Below are 24,537 nucleotides of genomic sequence, written 5' to 3' on the forward strand. Positions count from 1 at the left end.
CTACTGATTTAATACATCAAAAAATGTAACCATTTTTAAAAAATAAATAAATGTACCTATTTGAGACTTTTTTGCCTTTTCTGCACGTGCCTACTGGTCGTGTTTAATTTTGTGTGGTAGGGTGCTAATACACCTGTTACACATTGGAAAGAAGTATGAACTATTACTAGGGGTTTTAACTAAATGTGAACAAAGTAGAAAACATGCAGAAACCTTCAAACCTTTGAAAACATAGAGATTTTTTTTTAGATAAACAGAAATAAAAGAATCCAATTACATATTTAGCAAACACACTGGTCTTTACTACTTAACTCTTGCAAATATGTCCATGGTATCTGCGTCATGCAAGTGATCAGAAAACTGGCTTAATCTAGGTCTGAAACCAGTTATTCGTAATGTCTGTTTGCTGTATAATGTGCTTGTTGGATGGGAAGAGAGCCAGCTATTGTATCTCCATCGCTATTTTCTGCAGCACTTAAATTCCAAAACACGTAACTCGTTTAATCTAATCCTGAGTTTTTGTCCCCAGCGGTAACAAGCATCAGTTTTCTAAAATGGAGGTAAAAGGAACTACAAGTAGATATGTGCTAATTTTCCTACATTAAGTATTACCCTAATTATTTCAGTTGTTGAAAAATTCAGTTTGAAACCTAAAGCCTGAGGCTTAATAAATGCTTCTGAAGTTAGTAAATATGTTGATTCTGACAAACTGACTTGCTCTTTGTGTTTGGAGCACTCCTCTTCCAAAATGTGCCTAAGCTTGATTCAAACTACATCACTAGTTTACCAGTACTAACCTTTGTCTTTGTCAATGCAAATTTTCGTTTGTCTGTGTTACCTGTATCCTGTAGGGATGACAAGAGTGGTCAACATTACCTGTTACTGTGCTACTTTTCCTTATGGAAGTGGCTGCTATTCCAAATATTGTAGTGGGGATGGTTGTGTTAAATTAAAAAATCTTTTCTTTTTCTTGGTTGCTTTATTTAATGTAGTCTAACATCATTGGCTGGCTACGAAAAGCGCTGGAGACAGATAAAAAAGACTGGATAAAAGAAACTGAACCAGAAGCAGATCAAGATGGGTACTATCAGACTACACTTCCAGCTATTGTTTTTCAGGTATAAGAGAACTTGGTTGTTCTGGAAAATCTACAGAAGCAGTATGTGTATTTGAGGGAATGGAGGGACAGGAGGTGGAGACCAAACCGTTTGGAATTCCATTGTTTCTATGTCTATTGAAGTATAGTTTGTTTTTTTTCCCGTAGAGTTGTTGGAGGAGTTGTTTCTGTTGAGGTTTTTATTTGCCTTTTTCATTTTAATACTTAGACTTAGCTCTTTTTACATGTAGATTAAAAATATAGTTTTCCCAACCTATTCAGTTGATATCTCTATTTGGTTAACTGCTTTTACTTAGGTCTCTTCATGTAAATCTGTAGTATAAGCCTACTAGATGAGATGTTTGTAATACAGTTATTAGAATATTGTTTGTTAGTATGGTGCTGAGGTAGTTAGGCATGTATTTCTTCATATAAATTATTCATTACACAAACACCTTAATACTGGAAAGAAAAGTTCTGTTGAAGATCAAAAACGTTACTGTTTAAACGCTACTTCAGTAAACATTAATGCCTGTCCAGGTTATTAAATAGCCTCAAAACAGAAGTGATAAGGCTATTTATAAGATCTTTAAAGAAGAAAAAAAAAAAGGCACAAAAAACCTGCACCACCCTGTTGCTGGTAGTAGAAATGGAAAGTTTTTAAAGTGATCTTTATCAACCACAAAAATGTCAGCTTATTATGCTCATTTTCTAATTTTTCTTTACAAATACTGTGTTAGGTACCTTCAATGAAAGCTTATCTTGGTCTCTTCTTCCTGTGTTTGTTTCCCACTTTAATTTTTTTCCCTGACTTACACCAGGATTTTTTCCTACATTCTTTCACATTTGTATTAGCGCCAAGGTTGACTTTATCAAATCCTTTTCAGAAGGTGTGTGATGTCAAAGAAACTGGTCAGAGAAACTCATTGGCTCTAGAGTTGTGCTGTCAAAGGCTGCAGTGTTGAGATCCATGTAACAGTGAAACTTTCAAAATCATCTCAGCGTAAAAGCAGCTCATGTTTCCACCTGGCTTTGTACCTTGTCTTTCCACTCCTCCTTTTCTTAAACACAGTTCCCTGTAGGTCACCTAGATCTTGTGCCTAGTTGTGTTTCTGAAGTTTAGGGGTCCCTTCTACTTCACTACTGTGAACTTACTACTTTCATATATGGGGAAAGCAAAGGAATTCAAGTTGTAAGGTTATTCATTACTAGCTGCAGAAGCTGACCCAAGACCTTTGATCCACTGTAAATCTGAATTCCTACTGAATTAGAAAATTAAGTACTCTTTTGCTGAAGAAAGAATGCAGATATGGTTTTCAGTATCAGGAGAAAACTGCGGCATACGTTAATGGTTGTCAGTAATTTATTAATTACACTTATGGTTTAGTTAGCAGCGGCAGTTGTGTGGGCTTGTTTAAAAAAGAAAAAACAAACAAACAAAAACAAAACAAACAAACAAAAAAAAAAAAAAGAAAAAAAAAAAAAAAAAGAAAAAAAAAAAACCCAACAAACTAAGACAAAAAGCATATGTAGAGCTGGTGCTAGTGAGAATCTCCGGCAAGGTAGGAGTTTTGTCTTTGGTTTAGCACTGATAGAGGCCTCTCTTTATAACTAAACTATTTTTAACTTAGATGTTTGAGCAAAATCTTCAAGTGGCTGCTCAGATAAATGAAGATTTGAAAACAAAGGTACTCCTTCTATGTCTTCAACAAATGAATTCATTTCTAACCAGGTAACATAATTTTTAAAATAGAAATGCTTTATTCTGCCTCAGCCTTTCTTTATTGCTACAATTCCAATACTTGGTTTTCCTGTGGATGTTTCTTTATTTCTTTGTCTTTCTCCTATTACATCCATGCCAAGCAAGCTTTTCTTCCCTTTTCTGTTCTTGCTTTCTTCCTCCCTTCCCCAGTTGCACCACAGAAGTTCTTCTGTGCTGGTGAGGGGCACTTTCAGTTCTTCTCTGCAAATGGATCTAATTTTTTGATTCAGTTCTACTTCCTTTATATCTCAAATTTATATCTCTTTCTCATAAGAAAGACAGATAACACCTCCTTGGCTGGATTCTGCTCAGAACAGAGAGATTAAACATCATCTGAGCAACAAGCCCTTTATAAAATACTTCTAAATACCTGACAGGCCCTTATGGAGCATTTGGTCCTACAGGTGTACTTAAGTTATTACAGATTTCTGTCTGTTTAATGCCATTCCTCGTTCACAGGTACAAAGATGAAGCACAGTTGTATAAAGAAGAGCATCTTAAAAATCGTCAGTATCCTCAGTGCTATGTTCAATACATGATTGCAGTCATCAACAACTGTCAAACCTTTAAGTAAGTCTGCATGTTCTTGCAGCATTGTGAGAAAAATAAGTATTGATATTTCATTTGTAATACTACATGTTCCCAGGACCTTCTTGGGACCTCTCTGCAAAGAGGGTTTCAGTTAAGATAGCTGACTAAACAAAGACAACAACTTTAAATATATTACTGGTTTAAGAGGCAGATACTGTGATTGCTCTTGCATTTGGCAAGCCAAGCCATTGCCCCTCACTGGTGAAAATCGACTTGTTATTGCAAGAATTTCATTGCCAAAGAAAAATTTATTTTCAACTTTCAGAATTTGAAAAAGTCATTTCAGTTAGTTTGTCTGGGACCTGCCATCTTCTCTTACATTTGATCTCCCACAGTTCACCTTTAAGCAGTGCGGTCAAGGTGAACTTAACTGGAGAAAAGTAAAGATAGAGCTTGCTCTATTAAGAAAATCAAAATAGGAGAAAGAAATCCTTGTTGCTCGTGTTTCAGTGTTCAGCAATCCAACCCCAAGTTCATCTGTATCTGCTGCCATTCAAGTCTACAGATCAGCAGTAGTTTGTTACAGCATACAAGTAGTCTAGGTTGAGCACTCTAAAATCATGCTGGAGAGTAAATGAAGGCTTCCAAAGCAAGCAGCAGGCATTATTTCCCCTTGCAAAAATAAGACTGTCTAGTATGTCTATTCCTGTGTATGCACTCCGAAAATTTACTAGCAATGCAATTGTGCATCAGTGGATGATGAAAAGCATTGTTATTTGTCACAGAGAATCTATAATCAGTCTGAAAAGAAAATACTTGAAAATTGAAATGGAAGACACATTGTCAAGCAGTCATACAAGCATGGATGCAACTTTAGACATCATTGCCAAAGAAGGATGCTCTAGCCTGCTAGATGAAGTCTTCATGGATTTAGAGGTTAGAACTGGTTTTCCTCAAAAGAACAGACGTATTATTTTATAAGGAAAAATAATTCAGGAATGAAGTAGTTATGAAGCTTTTTGGTTGCTAAACATATCTTATGCGTGGTGTGCTAGCAAAATGCCAGTAAACATCAGCATTATTCTTCACTGGTATAGTCTGCATGTAGGAGACTGAAAGGTAGCTTAATATATTTCACAGGATGACTTCAGGCAGGTGCTTTGTATACAGTGAATATTTCCAAGCAGATTGTACTTAGTCTTATGTAGTTGAGTTTTAAGAATTATTTGGAAAACTGCCGATACTAAGTTATCATCTTTGTACAGGTGCAGTACACCTATAATTAAGATATGTAATTGACTCTAAAGGTGGGCCCTTTCTGACTGATAAATTGCCATGTTTAAGAATTCTAGCTTCTTGTATAGAATCAGGAAAAAAGTAATTCTTTTTATTACTAAAAGAAATTGCGAGTATGGGAAGGGAGGCAGGGAAGTGAGAGAAATAGCAGAGGTGAAGAAAGGTGCTCTGGGGCTTTAGATTTTAATATATTTTGAACTAATGTAAACACCTTGAATGACTCACATTAGGAATGATGTGGGAGAATGATGTGGGAGCAGTATTTATTTTAAACTTGGAGGTCTTAAGCAAAACCTTTATTTCTTATTAACTATGCTTACTGATTATGAAAAGAGACTCCATCTACTATAATGACCTTTCTTTGAAATTCATTAACCTCAAGCTTCATGTCACTATTATCATTTATAAAATACCGTGCTCTAATATGTAAAGAATTTTTCCTCTGTGGAGAATAAAGCAAGATGTGTATGTAGATGTAGAGAATACTGGAATTACGTATTATGGAGTTCTGGGAAAGGAGTAAAGTGTATATGCACAGGAAGTTTGTGGGGCCATCAAAGAGCAACAGCTGAGTAGCCAGTAGCAGTTCAAGAAATCAAGCATGAAGTTACGTTTTTCACAACAGTTTAAAAGTGCCTCATATTTAAAATTGGAATCATCAGCTCTTACGCCAATTTTGTCCTTGGACCTTAATTTTTTTATTTAGCATAAAAATTTAAATAGTAATCAAGGATTTTATAGAACTCCTTTGAAACAAATGCTAAGGTTAGTGCAGTTGGTTTACATATCACACCCAGTGTGCATGTCAGGGTAGCACTCTGGTAACTGTCATTCTGAAACTGATCACAGCATTATCCTACACTAATAACACTGGTTATTCCTTTTGAAGGAGTGTAGTTTAGAAATGTGTGACACTTAAAATTGTCTCCTGTATTTTTGTAACTGCACTGATATGGTGAAAGTGTCAAAATTTTGTTCTGATCAATTGTTTGTTACCTTCTCAGCCACATCTCAATGAGCTGATGACAAAGAAGTGGTTGATGGGGTCTAATGCAGTGGGGACTATCTGTGTCACTGTAGAGGATTACTTCAATGACTTTGCAAGAATAAAAAAGCCTTATAAAAAGGTAGGTGGAAAACGTTCTGTGATGCTTGCTAATGTACTGCATATCGTATTGGTTTGCAGTTTCTGAACACTGAATGGAATTCAGAATTGGAATACAGAAATTGGAATTGATTTATCACTGGAAATGAAAAAATATAATCATATTGCATAAGTCTGAATCTAATATTTCTCTCTTAGCTTTTTAGTTCACAGCCATACAGTATTGTCAAAGACAGATCAGAGTTGCAGGATTTAGTCCAGAACATGTATTGGCATGTTACTATTGTATTCTTGCCACCTTGTACTTTTCTACCTCTCCTCGGAAGTTTGTAGTCAGATAAAATTAGCTTTTCTGAAACTAGTTTTGATGGCCTGTAATAACTTATTTTTATAAATGCACATTCTGTAATTCCTAGTTTTAATATGTACAGTAAGGCATATTTAAATTGGTGCCATAAGGTTTAACAAATGCATAACTCATGTTTAAAGTGCTGTTAGAGCAGCATAATGTGCTAGGTTAGGTAGTCTTTTGGGTTTTTTTGTGGTCTGTCAAAGAATATCTGCTTTTCTCTATTAGCCTTTAATCTTTAGTATTATTGTACTTGTTTTTATCCTTTAAGTCAATTTTGTGCAGTTAAGATAGCATGTCTTAAATGATTCCCTAAGATTTAGGAAATATTTGAAGCTAGCAACATCAGGATTTAGGTGAGGTCTTTGAACAAATGCTTACTGAGTAGAAGCGCTTAAAAGTCTTGAAATCATACACTTTAACTCTTTCTTAACCTTAACTCTTAAAGAAATAGAGGGGACATCAAAGTTTCTCTGATGACCTCTTAACTTTCAGTATTTGCAGATCCTGGTGGCCTTACTGCATAAGTGAATAATATGTATTTTCAGTCGAGAAAAAGTACACAAAAGAAGTCAGGTTAGTCCCAGAATTAGTCTATATCCATAGAACAGCTTTCTTTCCCAGATTTGGTTTGTTACTGTGAGGTAATAGTGCTTGGCATGAGTTTCTTTAAATGCTAATACCAGTCCCTGCAATCACATGTGTTTCATCATGTACCACTTATTGCCAGCTTATGGGAAAGATGATGACAAACACATTTTTCGGCATTCATCCTACCTGCTATTCCACTGTCTCCCAACACAAAAAAATCTCCCACACAAGACACCGTATGTTCTAGCACTAGATGCGACGTGCTTTTGTTTCCCTGGTTTAGGGTGGGCTTTTTTTATTCTGTTTTTAAAATATTCTCAATTAACCCTGTTTTGAAAATCCAGTTTTTAAAAGCCCCATGAACAGAGCACCTGCAAAAAGGCTGTAGCCCAATGGGAAGGACACTGTTCTGGAACAGGGAGAATCTGGATCTTACAGTGATTCTGCTTTGCCATTTCACTCCTGTGTAAAGCGAATGCCCCATCATCTCACTGTTGGCTCTTCTTGAGTGTTCTTCTTCTCAGTTTTAGTAGAGCTGTTCTTCACTTTTCAGTGAAATGGGGCATACATGTCAGTCTCCCACAGTCTATTCTGTGACATTACTTTTCCTCTGTGTAGTTGGCATCAGTTACACCAATGCAAGAGAAGCCATCCCTGAACAACCGGTAAACTCTGGTATTTCTGCACAGTCTTGAGAGCAGGACTTGAAATCATATTTTCTGTGTCCTGGATGAGGACTGTGACTTCCAATACTTTGCAATCTGTTGTTTTAGCTCTCTTTTTTTTTTTTTTTCTTCTTTTCTTTTCTCTCTTTCCTGAGACGTTTCTCCAAAATTTTGACTGAAGAACATGTTGATTGAAATGAAAGTTTGATATTTACTAATAAAATATGATAAAAAGTTTGTGACTACCTGTTATGCAGGCTTTTTCTTAATCGTAAGTAACTTTGCCACCATGCTTAGGGGGAAAAAAAACACCTGAGAGCTTGTGGGATTTAAGGACGCTGCTTACATTAGAGTTGAAAAAACATGTGAAGGTTTTGGGTTTTTTGTTTTGTTCTTTATTTCCAAACGTCAGCATTACTCTTGCACCAATACCAGGTACTTCACTTAGTCACCAGTAGCTATTTCCTATAAAAAGACAAGTGCAGAACAGCAAATCAGTCAAGGAAGTTCTGAGAAGATAGTTGTTGCTGGCTCTCCAGGATTCTTACCAGACTTGATCCAGAGCACAGATAAATGTAGGCAAGATTTGCAATGCTTTATGCAGTGTACTGGAGTTCTCTAGCAGAAGCCTCTGTGATGGCTGGTAAATCCTTGACCAGATATAAAGAGCAAGGCTGCAAGGCCAAGCACTCGTCTGTTCTAAAGATCAGCTGAATTATTTCATGTTTGTTCTTCTATCTTTGCCCAAAATAGTTCAGACATGTCATTAGAGAGCTCTTGGGTTTGTTGTTTCTTGTAATTGGCATATCCTTTTCATTAGGGAAGGACAGATTTTCATTTCTCTTAGCATTGTGAAAATCTAAAGCCACTCAAAATGTGTAGTATTAGCAAAAACTGTGTGCTGGTGATTAAATGCAAATACACCTTTCAAAGCCTAATAATTGTGCAAAGATTAAAATTAATGGCTACATTTGCAGGTATCACTGTTGTCCTCCACCACCTTTTTCTTTTCCTTCAGACAATGACTATTGAGGCCCATCGAAGAGTGGTTGTGGAATACATCAGAGCAATCATGTTGAAACGTATATCTTTCAAGAATGCAGAAGAGAGAAAAGAGGGTGCAGAAAGAATGATCAAAGAAGCAGAACAGTTCAGATTTCTGTTTAAGAAGCTTGCAGCTGTAAGTATTTGCTTTGGGTAATGCCATTAACCTGGTAATTTATAATAAACCACACATGTTTACTGCTTAGGGAAAATGGCTAGAGTGAGATCTCCCTGTCTCCAAAGTGTTGGGTCACTTGTGAATATTAAGGATGCCAGAGCTGAGGGTGCAGAGTTTCTGAACGCACACAGCCCTACTGCTAAAGTTCCTGAGTACCAGTTTCTACTGCTTTGTGTTCATACATCTCTCTGCAGCTGAATATTTGCATGGTCTCACAGAGACAGGTACCCTGAATTCGTAGTAGTAAGTGAAAGAAGAAAAGCAGTTGTTTGTTAAGGTAATTGCTTTACTTTAAATTCGCTTTTCCTGGCTGGAAGAAAGAGTGATACTGCATTGAGCAGATGCAGTTACCTATTACCCAAGTAGCACACAGTGTATTCGTTTAGAATCAACAAGACAAGGATGTTGACCCCATTTAAAGTGCTGTAGAAAGAGAAAAGAAAGGCCAGAAGAGGCATCTGAGAAACAATGTACAAGATAGGCCTAAAATGAATACCAGATATTTTTTTAACTGCATAAGGAGCAGAAATCTGCTGGAAAGCTCTTAGGGTCAACAGACGACAAAATGTGAAAAGAACGCAGAGAAAGATAAAGCCTGAAAAACTGGAGGGGTGGGGAAGGGGCGGTGTTCATCTCTGCTCACTGCGGAAGGTGTTGGGGAAACTCCTGCATCAAAGCCCTTTGTTATGTGGGATTCTGTGTAAGATCAGTTTCAGATAAAGGCATTGGTAGAAGAGGTTATGGAATAAATGAAATGAACAATACCAGATTGGCAGGACCAGATGACCTGGAACTAAGAGCACTAAAATAGTCCAGAGATTAAATAGATACTACAGTTCAGTTGATCAGTTGTTGACAGCTGCCTTGACGGACAGATGACTAGAAGGAAGCTAATGCAGGGATGGTTTTTAAGTAATGTTTCAGAAGAGATCTGGCTTTCATATCAGTTAATCCTAATGTTTATGCTGGCAAATTAGCAAAAGTTAGACTAGAATGCATCAACATGTGGATAAATTCAGCATTACTGTTTGTAAGACAGGGCTTTCTTTACTGGTATTGTGAGGGTAAGTCTCTGGGTGAAGAAGAACAGGGAAAGAGGGAAGAGGCTTATGGTGACAGTTCACAAATCTTCTGTTTTCTTAACATTTGAATATTCAGCTCTGGGGAATTCAAGAGCATTGTCGGACAAAATACTAATGAAAGGATTGTTTAGAGATATTGGGGCGATCGCTTTTGGTTTGGGGTTTGGGTTTTTTTGGGTTTGTTGGTTTTTGTTGGTGGTTTTATTTTTTTTAATTTTCATGTTGCAGGGCTCTGGAGAAGACACTGAAGGGCTCTGTGACATCATTGAAGCCATTGCAGAGGTTATCAAGCTAACTGATCCTTCACTGCTCTATCTGGAAGTTTCAACTTTAGTCAGTAAATACCCAGATATCAGGTAATTCTCTTTGCCCTCAAAGTTAAAAGATAGGTAGATAACATCATAGTTTCTTTGTAGTCTTGGGCAAATATTAAAACAATGTGTAGTTCATGTTTTTCATATTTTGCAGAATGTAGTACTTCCTTATGAAAAATGCTAATATTTCATTCTGTGTTTTGGGAGGATAGAATATGTTTTAGAGTCCTAAGAGCAGCCACAACAGTGCTTTACATTGAGCTTCGAAACACCAGTTCTGAGTGACTAGAGATTTGATTAAGAAATAAAGTACACGCTGAAACTGAGTGAAAGGACTGCCAACCAAATGATGTTTCTGACAAAATCTTACTTGTGCAAAGTTTTCTGCTAATGCCAGTTTTCCTTTGGCAGGGATGACCATATTGCAGCTTTGCTGACAGTGAGGGGCGATGCCAGCAGAGATATGAAGCAGACGATCATTGAGACTTTGGATCAAGGTCCAAGCCAACCAAATCCAAACTATGTGCCAATCTTTAAAGAAATTACAGTTCCTACTCTAACTGTGCCAAAACTCCTGAAGTAACTGACAGCTCTGTGTTTGTGTGTCATTAGTGGTCTGGGATCAACGGGTTTGAAATACTTGAGGGCAAATTCGGCATTGCTATTTCGAGTAAAGTTCAGTATATGCCGATACTTGCTAGGCATGATTCTTTCTAGAGACTCTGATGTGGGAAAATGTAATCAGATTTCTGAAGGAAGATGGATGTAAAGGTCATGTTTGAAGAATGACGCTTCTAATGGCCAGGGGGCATTTTACCGACCCGTGTGTTACAGCTGTTTTTGCTGTCAGCAAATACATTTTTCTCGTGGAATATGTTTGCACAGTGCGCTGCAATGCCATATAAAGATACATATTCCCAAAACAACAGAGCTGTATTAGTGCTGGATATACTAACATACATTGCTTACAATACCTAAGCAGGCTCCTTCAGAACAGTCTTTATATGGCGCTGCATTGAGCATATATTAACGTCCTCAGTCCACTTTCACATTATACTTTGTGTATGTACTTACTTTGGTGTAAAATAGTTTATTGCAGAAAACTTAATTATGAAATCATCATTAGTTTCCTGACTAAGGGACTGAATGAAATTGCTACCGTGCAATCTGATTATAGGGTGAATAAATAAAGACACAGAGGTACATTTTTTTTTTTCATTGATTTACTAAAAACAGCACATAAAGCACCACCAGTTCAATAAAATGTTAAACTGTTGCTACCTTAAGCTATGTATTCTTTGCATCCTTATAGATTTACAGTAGATTTCAATCTTTTTTTTGTTTGGTTGGTTGAAGTGTGAATAAACTCTGGATTTAATAGTTTTCTGGAAATGTGAGATACTGGTTTTTATTTCCACAGTGTCATAGTTTAAACCCAGCCAGCAGTCAAACACCACGCAGCTGCTCGCTCACCCTCCCCCACCACCGGGGAATGGGGGAGACAGTTGGAGGGGTAAGGGCAAGGAGACTCGTAGGTTGACATAAAAACAGTTTAATAATTGAAATAAAAGTAATGAGAATAATAATAGTAATAATAGAAAATACAAACGGGTAATGCACAGTGTGATTGCTCACCACCCGCTGACCAATGCCCAGCCTGTTCCTGGCTAGCGAGCCCAGAGAAGAGAGAACCCTGAAACCACCATCCCGAGAGCCCCAGTGGAGCTTCCCAGCCCACCCTTATCTATATACTGAGCATGATGTTAGATGATAGGGAATATTCCATTGGCCAATGTGGGTCCATTGTTTTGGCTCTTCTTCCCTCCAGCTTCTTGTGTCCCTGCACATGGGCAGGACATGTGAAGTTGAAAAGTCCTTGATTTCTTAGCAACAACTAAAAACATCAGTACATCATCAACATTCTTCTCATATCAAATACCCTACTGAATCCAAAGCACAGCGCTATTCTAGCTACTAAGAAGGAAGGAAAAAAAAAATTAGCTCTATCCCAGCCAAAAGCAGGGGACACGGTATTTTCAGATTAATGCTTAAAAGCTAATTTTCAGTATTATCTGTTCTAATTACATTACCAGAAAATTGTGAATTTAAAATTTTAAGTACAAGGAAGACCCAAGCCTACTTTGTTCTAATTAACATGCTGGAGTTTGTATATGTAACTCGCTTGGCCTGTGAGCACCCAGACCTTGTGCCATTCCACTGCTTTGACTCCTCACCCCCGAGGAGATACGTGCAAGGTCAGCAGTACGGACAAAGGGTAAAACAAAGATTGTGGCTTTTATCACTGATAGAGAGCGTGTCCCAAAGGCTGAGGATGGTTCAGCAGAGCGTCGAGCTGTACCTGAGTAGTTCTGGTGCCGTGTGGGGGCCCTCTAGGTCCCGTGGGACCTTACACTGTTCCTAGGAATTGCAGCTAGGGGGAGGGGAATTAGGCTGATTTTGGAGGGTTATGTTCAGTTAAGAATACTGACTAGTCGGGCTTGTACTTCCAATTTCAACCTCTGGGCTGGTCTCTGGGCTGTACCTGAGATTCTTGTCCTGTGGGCTTTCGATCTTCAGTTTGTCCAAGCCCTTTATCGGGCTTTGTTCCTCCCTATCCTCCTCTCTTCCTCTGCAGCAGTAACCCTCTGACTCTTGGAGGTTAAACTCCTGCTGTTTCCCCTCCGTGACAAACCGCCTCGCCTTACTCTCTCCCTGCCTGCCGGGGAGCGGCCACCGCGACGGCTCCTGCCCATGCCGAAACCCTCCCGGCGGCTGAGGGCTTGTGTGAGGGAGCGCCATTGAGCTGGGAGCGCCGCGCACCGCGCCCCGGCTCCGGCCCTGCCGCTGCCCGCCCCGCTGGAGCTCACACCGCCGCCTCCAACGGGTCAAGCTCAAGCAACGGCTCCGCCCGTTGTCCCGGCTGCGCCGTGGCGCCGCAGGACGCCCCTGAAGGCTCAGTCCCCGCAGGAAACCCAGGGCGAGCGGGGGGCGGTGTGGGGCGGCGCTCGGCCCCCTGCGGGCCCGGGGGACCGGCCCTGCCCCTCAGCCGTCGCCGTGGCAACGGGCGGGGCGGCGCAACGGCTCCTCTCGGGATTCCCCGGGGCGGGGCCCGCGCGCGCCTGCCCGGCTCATCGACGTCACCGGCGGCGCTGCGTCAAGGCGGCGCGTGCCGGAAGCGCGAGGCGGCGGGCGCGAGCTGCCGGGCGGCTCCGCGGAGGGGCCATGGCGGCGGGGTATCAGTACCGGCCCAACGGCGGCGGCGCCGCGCTGCCCGACCCCGCCTTCCTGTGGAACGTCTTCCAGAGGTGAGGCTGCCGCGCCGCGCTCCCGGGGCGGGGCACCCGCGGGGCGACCCGCCTCGCGTGCCGCCCTACCGGTTGCGGGGAGGGGGCTGAGGGGGCCTTCCCCCCCCACCCCTGCTGGTCGCCGATCCTCCTCGTTCCCGGGCCGCGCTGCCGTGTCCTGCGGGGGGGGCGCTGGGAGGCCGGCTCGCCCCCCCGCCCCCGGGGCCGCCGTTGCCTGAGGTGGCACCGGGAGGGAGCGGGCGTTGGGAGGTGCCCGGAAACGGTCAGCTGCTAGGGGAAGCCTGTCCCCGGCCCGGGCATCCAGCGCAGCATTTGTCAGCCTTGGGGCCTTGCAGGGAGGGTAAACGTCGCGGTTATATCCCTGCAGGAGGAATCTGAGGGGGGGGTGGGTAAGAAAGTCTTAAGGAGGAATAAGTATGGCTGTATTTTAGAGCAAGGGAAGAAGTGAGAAGGTAACCTTGAAAACGCCAAAGTAATTTTTGACCTGAGAATCCAGAAAGGATTGTGAAGTCTGGAGGATCAGTGTATCAGTACAGGAAAGCTCGTGAGAAGGAATCTGGTAAATGCTTAATAACAAGCTTAAAATCTACCAACAAATATTCTCTTGAATACATCTGAAGGAGGAACCCGCAAGGGAGTGAGCAGGCCCGTGCTAAAAAACATGCTGTCGAGACCGCAGTAGTAAAGAGGCTAAAGGAGTTCTTCACTCTTGTGTCCTGTCGAGGAAACTGAAGAGGTTCCTACGTTGAAATCTGTTTTTATGTGAGATGTGTCAGAGGATCTGTCTTGACTCAAGTGACAGAAGCGGTTAAGGAGTAGACAAACAGTAACAAGTTGCTAAAACTGGCTAGTATTTGCTTAGTAACTCAGGAGTGACTCAGGAATGTGGCAGCTTACCTACCCAGTCTTCCGTAAAGGTTTCATCTGAGAGCTTGGAGGAGGTGTGCTTGATGCCATTTCTTTTTTTAAAGGGTCCAGAAAGAAACCGATCAATAGTCTGACTTCAGCACCAGGCAAACTGGTAGAAACGTTATTTTAAATAATGTAGCTAGTCACTCAGGAGGGTTGCATGGCTTTTACTGAAGTATTCCTGTCTGGCAGACTACTGTGTAAGTCTTGGAGTATGTTTGATAAGGATTGGGTATGGATATGATGGCTGGAACTGGTGCAATTGATACAATCTGTGTCATTTCCAAAGAGACTCTCAACAGAGACTCTCAAAGCCCTGTAAAGAAATCCAGTATACGTAGAATGAGAGGGAGGGTCCTTTGGTGGATAAATAACTGACTTTAAAAAAAAAGACTGCACAGTCATCTGCCACACTGATGGATGGAGCTGTTCTGGGATCTTTATTTGGTATGTTCAGGAGCAGCTGGGGGAAAAGAGGGTGGATGGTCAGATGAAGTTTGCTGGTTACACAAACTGATTCCCGCAGTAAGTGAGGCCTGCGAAGACATGCAGGAGCACCTTACAGTCCTGAATGACAGGGTCACATCACCCTGCCCTGGCCAGATCATGATCACTGTATGAGTCAGGTGATATTGGAGTAGATACCTGATGTCCATGAGGAAGACCCACTCTAACTTTGTGTCATTTTGTATATAAAATGAACGTGCTCTAAGCTGACTGATGATGCTCAGGAGCAAGATAAGTAGGTCATAACACATTTTTATGAAAATACCAGCTTAGCAGCTCATGAAAGATAAAAAATATTTGGAATACCTAGAAAAGAAATAGAGAATAAAAAAGGGGAATATCTTTTTGTTATTATAATCTATGCAATTTATGCTTTGCAATTGGAATGTTGTATGCAGCTTATATAATTTTTGAGATGAGGAAAGAATCTTGTAGAATGAACTGAAAAGGTTTAGAAAAAGGCAACAAGGACTAAAGGAGAAAAACAACAGCTTTTGCAGAGGGATCAGCTGAGCAGGACTCTGGGATGATAGTAACTGAGGGGAAATAAAAACTGTCTGTGTCAAGGGGAAGGTTCTTCTATAAAATGGAGGGAAGTCCCCACCACTTTCAAGTTTCCTAAAAGAAGGCATGATCCTGCTTTATTTTGGCAGACATTACTTAATTTATTAATTCTGGGATAGAACTCTGTTCTCTAAGACAATAAACTGTGAAGGCTTAATGGAAGCTGGCACCTGCCTGTGTTTTTTCACTTTTTGAACCCCTTTGAAAGGGGTCAAGGCCCTGCAGTCAGTTCTGTCAGTACTTCACACTGGTTACATTAGTGGCTTTCTCTCTGTTGCCAACATCTTATTGAGAGAAACTGGGTGCCAAACTTGGGGCTCCAGTTTGGGAACCGAACAGCTTACTACTGTGACATAAGGCATTTTGTGGATTTAACCAGCATGGTGTGCTCTGCAGTTCTATTAAAAATAAATAAAAACACTCTCTTGTGTGGAGTACACCCAAACTTTTATTCTCAGTGTGTGTTTTTGTGTGTCTCTTCACTCCTAAATTAAGTGTTTCAGGGTTTTTGTGGCTTTTGTCATATTCTAGAATGTCTCATCAGTCTGAATGAAATGTTTAATTTGCAGTAACTGTGAAGGGTTTACCAAGTAAAATGCAGTTAGTGACTTTTCAGGAAAAGATTAATCGTGTCTGGTGAGTAAGAACCGGAATGTTGAAGTCTTCTGTAAGTGGAACCAGTTAATTTCAGCCATTTAAAACTTACTGTTCTTTTTCTCTTTTTTTTTTTTTTTTCCTTCTCCCAGGGTTGATAAAGATAGGAGTGGAATAATATCTGATAATGAACTTCAGCAGGCATTATCCAATGGTAAGTCTATAAATGAGCAGTGAGGTAGTCCAGTAAGTTCATTAACTTAATGTTAAATTTTGTGTGAGACTGGTTGCTTGATGCTATAATTCTTTGATGGTGGGGGAGAGAATGTTCCTACCACTGATTAATACTACTTAATCTACAGCAAAAGGTTGGAGGGGAAAAAAGTGGATAATCTTTCTGATTTTATTTATGGATTTTTAATTTTTTTTTTTGCTGAGCCCATTGTTCCTGGGTTTTTTTTGATTTTAAGGGAAGCTTTCTGGGTTTGGTGCATGTTAGTAAGAATGCATTATAAACTGAGTACCTATTGTAAACATTATTGATTTGTATTCTGGGGGATGAAGGTGTGCACATCCTTTTATTTTTTCCAGTTCTGCTTCTGAGAAAACAAAAATGGTGATTTATATGTTCTTCTCTCATTACTACTGAACCTTTGGTTTTTAACCTGGTATAATAGTGTTTAACCTGGACAAAGATCAGATGTTTACAACAAGCCTTTTTACTGCACATAAAATCTTTTCATACAGTCTGGTGCAGGAATTGAAGACGGTAATTTTATTTTTTTTTTCTCCAAATGAGGCATGTTTGGGTGTTTTTCCTAACAAAGCAGAAAGATACATTATAGATCTAGTATTAAAACTTTCCAGCAGTCTGTCAGTTCCCTGTCATAATGCTTAAAGGGTAATGAGGTGTTACGGTTTAAACCCAGCCAGCAGCCAAACACCACACAGCCGCTCGCTCACCCTCCCCCACCACTGGGGAATGGGGGAGACAGTTGGAGGGGTAAGGGCAAGGAGACTCGTAGGTTGACATAAAAACAATATTTGAAATAAAATAAAAATGTAAACGGGTAATGCACAGTGTGATTGCTCACCACCCGCTGACCAATGCCCAGCCTGTTCCTGGCTAGCGAGCCCAGAGAAGAGAGAACCCTGAAACCACCATCCCGAGAGCCCCAGTGGAGCTTCCCAGCCCACCCTTATCTATATACTGAGCATGATGTTAGATGATAGGGAATATTCCATTGGCCAATTTGGGTCCATTGTTTTGGCTCTTCTTCCCTCCAGCTTCTTGTGTCCCTGCACATGGGCAGGACATGTGAAGTTGAAAAGTCCTTGATTTCTTAGCAACAACTAAAAACATCAGTACATTATCAACATTCTTCTCATATCAAATACCCTACTGAATCCAAAGCACAGCACTATTCTAGCTACTAAGAAGGAAGGAAAAAAAAAAACCCAATTAGCTCTATCCCAGCCAAAACCAGGGCACTAGGGTATGGTCAAATAACTTGTGGAAGTAAAATAAAAACAAAAAAAATTTTCCGGTAGCCTGTTTTTACTTTCCTCTGGTGACAGGGTGGGTAAGATTGTCCTTTGTGAGGGTTTTTTTTTTTTCCCACTTAGAAATCTGAAAAAGTGCATATTGAAGCTGTGCGCCTTTGAGTCCATATCAAGTTTGCCTTCTCCCAAGGCTTAATTTCTTCATCCTTCCTGTGACCGAGAAGGGCTTAAACTGATGTTGTGAGCTGCAGTGCATGCAGACTGAAAGGCTCCTTTTTGTCAGTAATCACCTGACTTGAAATAAATTTGGATAGCTATATTTAGTAAAATTGTGGTCTTGTAACTACACTGGATTTACTAGAATATTTAATAAGGTACCTGGTCCATTAAAAGCAATATATTTTTAACTGCTGCACCTGATCCATAACTAAAATACTATTTTGAATACCAACTTCAGCTGAAGCTATGTTAAATTGATTAAGACACTGTTTTCATTTAAGATTATAGTGCTGTTTGTAAGGATGTGGGAACCTGGGTTTAACTGCCATTTTAAATGTCATATATGTTAAATAAGTTCTCATCTGATTGAATTTAAGGGTAATAGACAGTGATGACTGCCTGAACTCTTTTCTTTCCTTATTTACAGTGTAGATTAGCAGTTTCAGTGCTTTGCAGTTATGAAGAATCCCTAAGTGAATTCACTATTAGGCAGAATATTTACCGAGTAAGCTTTCTTCATTCCGAGAGATTCTAGATCTTGTAGACCAAAGTCACTAACAATTCACTATATTATTTTCAAAATATATCCTCTAGTGGACGGTTGTGTGTAGCTCTCTCCTGCAGTCTAACATGGGCTAAAAGAATGTTATGTGTTAATTTCTAAAACATCAAAAAAAGTCTGCATAGTGCTCATTAAAATTTGAAGTTCTCTGTGTTTTTGACATTCAGCTTTTCAGCCTGTCAAGTTTATTCAAATAACAGTCTGCTTACCTGGGAGGGACTGATCATCATTTCATATAGCTGTTTGCAGAAGAAAACCCTATGCTTCCTTCTTGGTTTTTATTCTGTGCTGCCATGTAAAGTTAATAGCAAAGTCAGGGGAGGGGAACAGTCACCTTCTGTTTGTTGGAACAGTCTGGAATTGGTACAGTTATTCAGCACTGGGGTTGCTCGGGTTTCACTATATAGTGTCTGTATGAGTCTTGAAAATTTCAGCATGAAATAAGTGAAATTCCAACCTTTTTTTCCTATATTCTGTTCAGAGTTAAATGCTGGCACCCTATTAATAATTCCATTATTTTTTTATTTTTGTCAGGAGACATACAACTCTAAGGTACTGATGTTCTGTCTCAAATACTGCTTAAGCATTTTCAGAGCGGTTTTTACTCTCCCCTGCTTATGTTTCTCTTTATGTGCAGATAGTCCCATGGCCTGCCTACAGTGTAGGGCTTTTTCCCCTGGCTGCATCTGTAGACTTACACCAATACAGTTTCCCTTCTATGGGAAAAATTCAGCGCTGGTATAAGCAGTACTTACACCACCACTGTTTGATCCAGCAAAGCCGCCATGCCCTCACAAAACCTCCTTAATACCAGCGCAGCCTTTCTATTCAGTATTTGTGGTCAGCTGACTGCGTCGTTGCAAATGCCTCTACAGTACCCCTAGTCTTGCTGGCTCCTTCATGGTCCCTCACTCAACCTTAGTGAATTAAGACCTGCCTCTGGGTCCTCCTGGTACCTTTGCAGCCTCTAGAGAATTGATGGTGAAGCACAGTATTTCTCTTAATTTAAAGCTTGATGCTTCCTAGCACTCTGGAATGCTTCCAAGAGAGTGAAAACTAGTCCAAAGTGACTACCCTGTCAAAATATACGGAGAAGTGCAGAGCTCCTCTTCAGATGATTACTGCTCAGACCCTTCCAAGCAGCAACATTTCTTGGTCTGAAAATACCAGTTGTTAATCGATTTACCAGTGGAGGTGGGATTTATACTAAACTCAACTCTAAATTTCACATGGGTTATGCCATGGTAGGAACCTTTTCTTTTCACTTCTGTCAGAAACTAAATGTCCTGGAATTAACACACCTGTAAAACAGGAAATAAGCAGATGGGTTTTTACTGAGGAATAGATATAAAATCTTGTTTAAGTTATAACTTAAAACTCTTCTGCTCCCATCAGTAGAAATAGTGGGACTTCAGTTTTGATCTTTCCTTTTAGCCAATACCTCTTGCCTTCCTGGGAAGAAGAAAATCCTTTAGTTCTTCCAAGCTTTTGGGTTTGTGGTTTTTTGGGGGTTTTTTTGGTGCAGCCTGGAAAATTTTGGTTTCTGTGTAGTATCTGTAAAGCATTGGTCTGAAGTCATCTCTGAATTATCAAGAACATAGTTACTTCAAAGCAGACTTATAATATGCTGGCTCCATGTCATCCAGCTCTGAATTCACTGTTTAAGGCTCTTTCCTGATTTTTTTGGTTGGTTGGTTGCATTTTTTTTAAATGTTACTTAATATTGAGGAACTGAGCAATTTTCTCTGTTTCAGGCACGTGGACTCCATTTAATCCAGCAACAGTCAGGTCCATTCTTGGTGAGTGTAGTTGTGTGATGTGAAAGTTAAGATACTGTTTTGTGATCTGTTCAGACAATTGAGAATGCTATTAATTGCTGCACTGTTGTTTTTTTTCTCCAGACAGCCCAGCAGTAGTAAGTTAAACTCAAATATTTTCCCTTTTGAATAATACAGGAAAGTCCTTTGCATGCACATACATGCACTTGTCAAAGTAGCCTGAGAAAATGTTACTGCTACAACTGAATAGAGAGTAAATGTAATTTATGTGTGGAGAAATTGTCAGCTCAAATATTCTGAAAAGATATAATATAGCTTGTCTTTGTTAACTGTTTTTCCTGTCTTGCATTTTAATCCTATGTTCTGCTCCAGGAAGACCAAACAGAAGCTTTACAATGTTTGAATTCAGTAGGGTGGAAGATGATGGTGGTAGAACAGAATGATAAAAATTCAAGCACATAAAATCCCTCATATCATACAGTTCATAAATCCAAGAACTAAATGTTTTGCCTTGTTTTTAATAAGTATTCAACAGCAGTCAGAATTCCATTGCTGTGCAACATGCTGTTTGTATGACAGTATCAGTAAGTCACATGCAGATGAATATCCCAGACTTTTGGCAGTTAACAGATGTTGTAGACTTTTCCCGAGTCCTTAGAAAAGAACAACTCCCCTCTCTTTTTGTCACTGGATGATCAGTCAAGCCCTAAACACTTTCAGAGTGGAAATGAAAACCCAGGAAAAAAAATATTCTGTGATTCACGCTGGTCCTGTTTTATCTTGCTTTATTTTATCCTCCTTCCATGGAAACATGCCTTTTTTGACAGAACTTTCCAAAATATCACTTGTATTTTTGCAGTTTCTTTTCTGTCTTCAGTACCTTCCACAGAGCGCTCTCACTTCCTTCAAAATGCTAGCAGATCTTACTGAAGAGTAGTATGATTAAGGTTTTATATGTGTTTCTTATTTCTTATTTCAGGCATGTTTGACAGAGAAAACAAAGGTGGTGTGAACTTCAATGAATTCACTGGAGTCTGGAAGTACATCTCAGACTGGCAGAATGTCTTTCGAACGTATGACAGAGACAATTCTGGAATGATTGACAAAAATGAACTAAAGCAAGCACTAACAGGTTTTGGTAATTCATTTGTAATTACAGTTTTTATGATTGGGTTATGCCATCAGATGAACTTCTTGGTAGGGCTGTACTGCTTCAACAAATGTGACTATGAGGCAGGTGAAATGTGGTTACCCTTTGAGGTATAAGGGACCTTTAAAGATGCCACAAGCACTGTTTAAACTATTTCCTTTAATGGAAAAAATGGAACTGGATGTGTCAGTCCATGTGTGGAATGTTTTCTGTCTCCCCTGTTAGCTGCTCTGAGAGCATTACCCATACTCCAGGTAAATGTCTGAACTTCCAGAGGTACCTGATACAGCTTCCTGCTTTTTAAAACTAAGCCAGCTGTCTGTGCTACAGTAGCATTCTGATGGCAAAAGGAACTTTCATTTGACTGCACTTGGAAAAACTTGAGTTGCAGCCCTGAAGCGTTCCCTCAACCAACTAGTCACTTTAATCAGTAATTATATTTACTGTGACTCTGTCTATAATTATTATTAAGCATGGTTTTTACTGCATGCATTTTAGCTTAACACAGAGACATCTGGCCAAAAAAAATTGTCTCTTGTAACTGCTTACTCTTTTCTGGTTTTGTTACACCTGCCTGCTAAACAGCCTAGGTTTTTTTATAGAAGGACTGTGGTAATTGAAACCTTTTAAAGCATTTCTCCTTTCCAAGGTTACCGACTGTCTGATCAATTCTACGATATCCTTATTCGGAAATTTGACAGACAAGGAAGAGGACAGGTTGCTTTTGATGACTTTATTCAGTGCTGTGTTGTTTTACAGGTAAGAAAGGAGATGTACTTTAATGTCAATTGAAAAAAATTCCCCTTTTCTTAAACTTTTATGGTTTTCAATTTAACTATAACATTGGACCTAGAACTTGCTTATAAATAAATCATTTGGATAAAGTATAGGAGAGGTGCTAGAAACACTTTCATTTATTGGTCTTCACTTGGTTATCCATTTGCATCATGAGTAGATTTGATACAATTTTTTTTGACCTGTCAAATACTTTAACAGAGGGGGAAAAAATGTAAGAGTCTCAGTGTTTTAAAAGGAAAACACTTAAGACTATTTCCATTAGTTTCATACACGCACTTCCTCTGGATCTCGAGCATGTTAAAACTGGAGTGTGTCATATCCCGTGGTGCCCATAATTCTTGTAGTCTGAATTGTGAGGTTTTTGTGTATCTCTCTGTTTAAGGCTCTGACTAAAAGGAATTTGACCTAGCAGCTGAATTCAGTCTTTCGGCACTGCTGTTCCTGCAGGGGCAATGGTAGTAAAAGACATTTCAAAGAAAACAACAAAAACAATGGAAAAAAACTTTCAGTAATGGAAATGCATCTGTGGAGAGAGAAAGAGAACTGTAGTTTTACAGTTGTGTTCTTTTGTCTGGATGATTCCTCACCTCATTGCTTAAGGCTTCTCTAAGTGTATCTGACTTTACTGAAATGTATGAAGGACTTTGGGGAAAAGTTGGGAAACCGTAGCAGCGGACAAGCTGAGTTTTAGTAGGATAGGAGAGTAGTTGCTCTTCTTACATTGGCCAGCATTGCAACACTATCTTAAGATGCCTTCCGATACGCATAGTGAAGAGAAAGCAGTGCCCTGTAACAGTAGTATCTCTTATTATTTGCATATGAGTGTTCTGTTCTTCTCATTTTAGCTTTATGTCTATAACCATGAGTTTGCTGAAATATCAGTTGCCTTTATATTCATTTGTAATATAAGCCAATTATACTTAGTTATAAACTTAACCTCTGGCTAAAGAGGGCTTTGAAATGGAGTACCATTCAGCTGGTGTTAGTGAAACCAAGCTGGTAGTTATTTTGGTCCACTCTTTGTTGTGCCTGGCATCTTTGGGGTTATACAGAGACAACTGGGATACTAATGATACAGAAAGCATATTGAGCTAGAAGATGAGAAATGGACAAAGTACTCATCAGATTCTGTCTCCAGATGACTCTCAAATGTCTCATGAGAATTGTGCATTGTTTTTCCCCCACTGTAAAGCTAGTTATAAAAAGCTGTCTGGTCTTAAGGTTAGATATGAGGAAGAAATTCTTTCCTGTGAGGGTGGTGAGACACTGGAACAGGTTGCCCAGAGAAGCTGTGGCTGCCCCCTCCCTGGAAGTGTTCAAGGCCAGGTTGGATGGGGCTTTGAGAAACCTGGGCTAGTGGAAGGTGTCCCTGCCTGTGGAACTAGAACTAGATGGTCTTTAAGGTCCCTTCCAACCCAAACCTTTCTGTGGTTCTATAAAGAAGTGCCTAGATAAGGCAGTTTCAGAATCAGATCTGCTGCACAGCTCAGGCAGGAGACATGGCCAAGAACAACCTCTGCAATCCTGTGCATATAAAGTGTGTACAGAGGGGAGGAACAGGAAGTGTTCATAAAGCTATGGAAACTGAAGTGGCAAGGGGAATACGTGGCAGTCTGAACTTTCCCAAAGCACAAAACTGTGTGGCTTTTTCCCCCTTTTCAGAGGCTGACTGATGTGTTCCGACGATACGATACTGATCAAGATGGCTGGATTCAGGTGTCCTACGAGCAATATCTTTCCATGGTCTTCAGCATCGTATGACACTGATAACTAGGAATTGCACACTGGCGTTACACAGACTGGAGTTGCCAAATCATCCTGTACTGAATAAGATTATTGATGTATTATAATGGATAAAACTTCACATTCTTAAATTTTGTATGTTGGTCATCACCTCCAGAATCTGTACTTGAGTTGGTTTTTATTTTGTATTACTGTATGATATGACCATCTCTGCTTACTGTAGTACAGAAAGCACAGAATCTAGATTTAACTGGTGCAATGTCAAACTTAACCTTCTTCCACATATCCTGCATGGGGAAAAATGACTCTTTAGAAATGCCAAATTAAAATAATGCTTGTTAGTTTATAAAAGAGTTGAAAGTCAGATGTTGCACAACATGTTTTGCATGTGCCTTACTTTTATAAGAGTTTAATGTATTAATTTTTAATACAGAATTTAAAATTAAGTAAAAATATTAGATCAACTTTTCTAGTCTACTACACTTTTGTTCAGTGGGTTTTTTTTTTATTTCTGTATTCTACTTTTCTATGGGTCAGGGGTGATGGCCTTTTTCCTGTGCCTGATCCTTTTGTTTTCTAGCTGCCTCTTTGTTTCAGGGTATCTGTAGGACATCTTCAAATAGAACTTCTTCACACCTGTGTCCAATACTGCATCTTCCTCAAGGAGTTCCCTACAAAAATAAAGTGTCATCTAACAACTTGGGATATATAGTTCCCTCTGCTTAGTGGGCTCATTTAACATCAACAGTCTTCATTTTTGTGCTGAAGCACTTACTTGAAGCGGCCTTGAATTGACAGTCAAACATTCTCATAACCTTACCCTCCATCTCAACATTTACAGTTACTGAGGGACACAGTGGAAAAACTGAAGCAAAAAAGTAATGACTGATTC

General features: G+C 39.8%; 2 protein-coding genes across 4 annotated transcripts in view; both read left to right on the forward strand.

Annotated features, from left to right (window-relative positions):
* EXOC3 (exocyst complex component 3) overlaps positions 1–11,405 on the forward strand; it is a 28,763-nt gene extending 17,358 nt beyond the window's left edge. For both annotated transcript variants that reach the window (XM_074876338.1, XM_074876348.1), the window contains exons 6-13: positions 993–1,118; positions 2,728–2,828; positions 3,318–3,428; positions 4,175–4,325; positions 5,690–5,812; positions 8,414–8,575; positions 9,928–10,055; positions 10,425–11,405. In XM_074876338.1, coding sequence (XP_074732439.1) covers positions 993–1,118; positions 2,728–2,828; positions 3,318–3,428; positions 4,175–4,325; positions 5,690–5,812; positions 8,414–8,575; positions 9,928–10,055; positions 10,425–10,596 — 1,074 coding nt within the window. In that variant the 3' untranslated portion in view covers positions 10,597–11,405. The remainder of the gene's footprint in view (positions 1–992; positions 1,119–2,727; positions 2,829–3,317; positions 3,429–4,174; positions 4,326–5,689; positions 5,813–8,413; positions 8,576–9,927; positions 10,056–10,424) is intronic.
* Positions 11,406–13,153: 1,748 nt separating this feature from the next.
* PDCD6 (programmed cell death 6) lies at positions 13,154–24,109 on the forward strand. Of its 2 annotated transcripts, none has more exons than XM_074876385.1 (6): positions 13,154–13,318; positions 16,045–16,106; positions 19,931–19,975; positions 20,934–21,086; positions 21,754–21,863; positions 23,565–24,109. In XM_074876385.1, exons 1-6 carry the CDS (start codon positions 13,236–13,238, stop codon positions 23,661–23,663), a joined length of 552 nt encoding a protein of 183 aa, XP_074732486.1. In that variant the 5' UTR covers positions 13,154–13,235; the 3' UTR covers positions 23,664–24,109. The 2 variants fall into 2 exon arrangements, with proteins under 2 accessions (XP_074732486.1, XP_074732477.1); XM_074876376.1 differs by having other exon boundaries at positions 13,155–13,318; positions 20,934–21,092.
* The last annotated feature ends 428 nt before the right edge of the window (positions 24,110–24,537 follow it).

The sequence above is a fragment of the Strix uralensis genome, chromosome 1 (genome assembly GCF_047716275.1).
Source record: "Strix uralensis isolate ZFMK-TIS-50842 chromosome 1, bStrUra1, whole genome shotgun sequence".
Classification (NCBI taxonomy): domain Eukaryota; kingdom Metazoa; phylum Chordata; class Aves; order Strigiformes; family Strigidae; genus Strix; species Strix uralensis.

Coding starts and splice junctions, on each gene's coding strand:
- PDCD6 (XM_074876376.1), top strand. CDS start 13,236: ATGGCGGCGGGGTATCAGTACCGGCCCAACGGCGGCGGCGCCGCGCTG. Junction 16,107..19,930: donor TCAGCAGGCATTATCCAATG/GTAAGTCTATAA, acceptor TCTCTGTTTCAG/GCACGTGGACTCCATTTAAT. Junction 21,093..21,753: donor GCAAGCACTAACAGGTTTTG/GTAATTCATTTG, acceptor CTCCTTTCCAAG/GTTACCGACTGTCTGATCAA.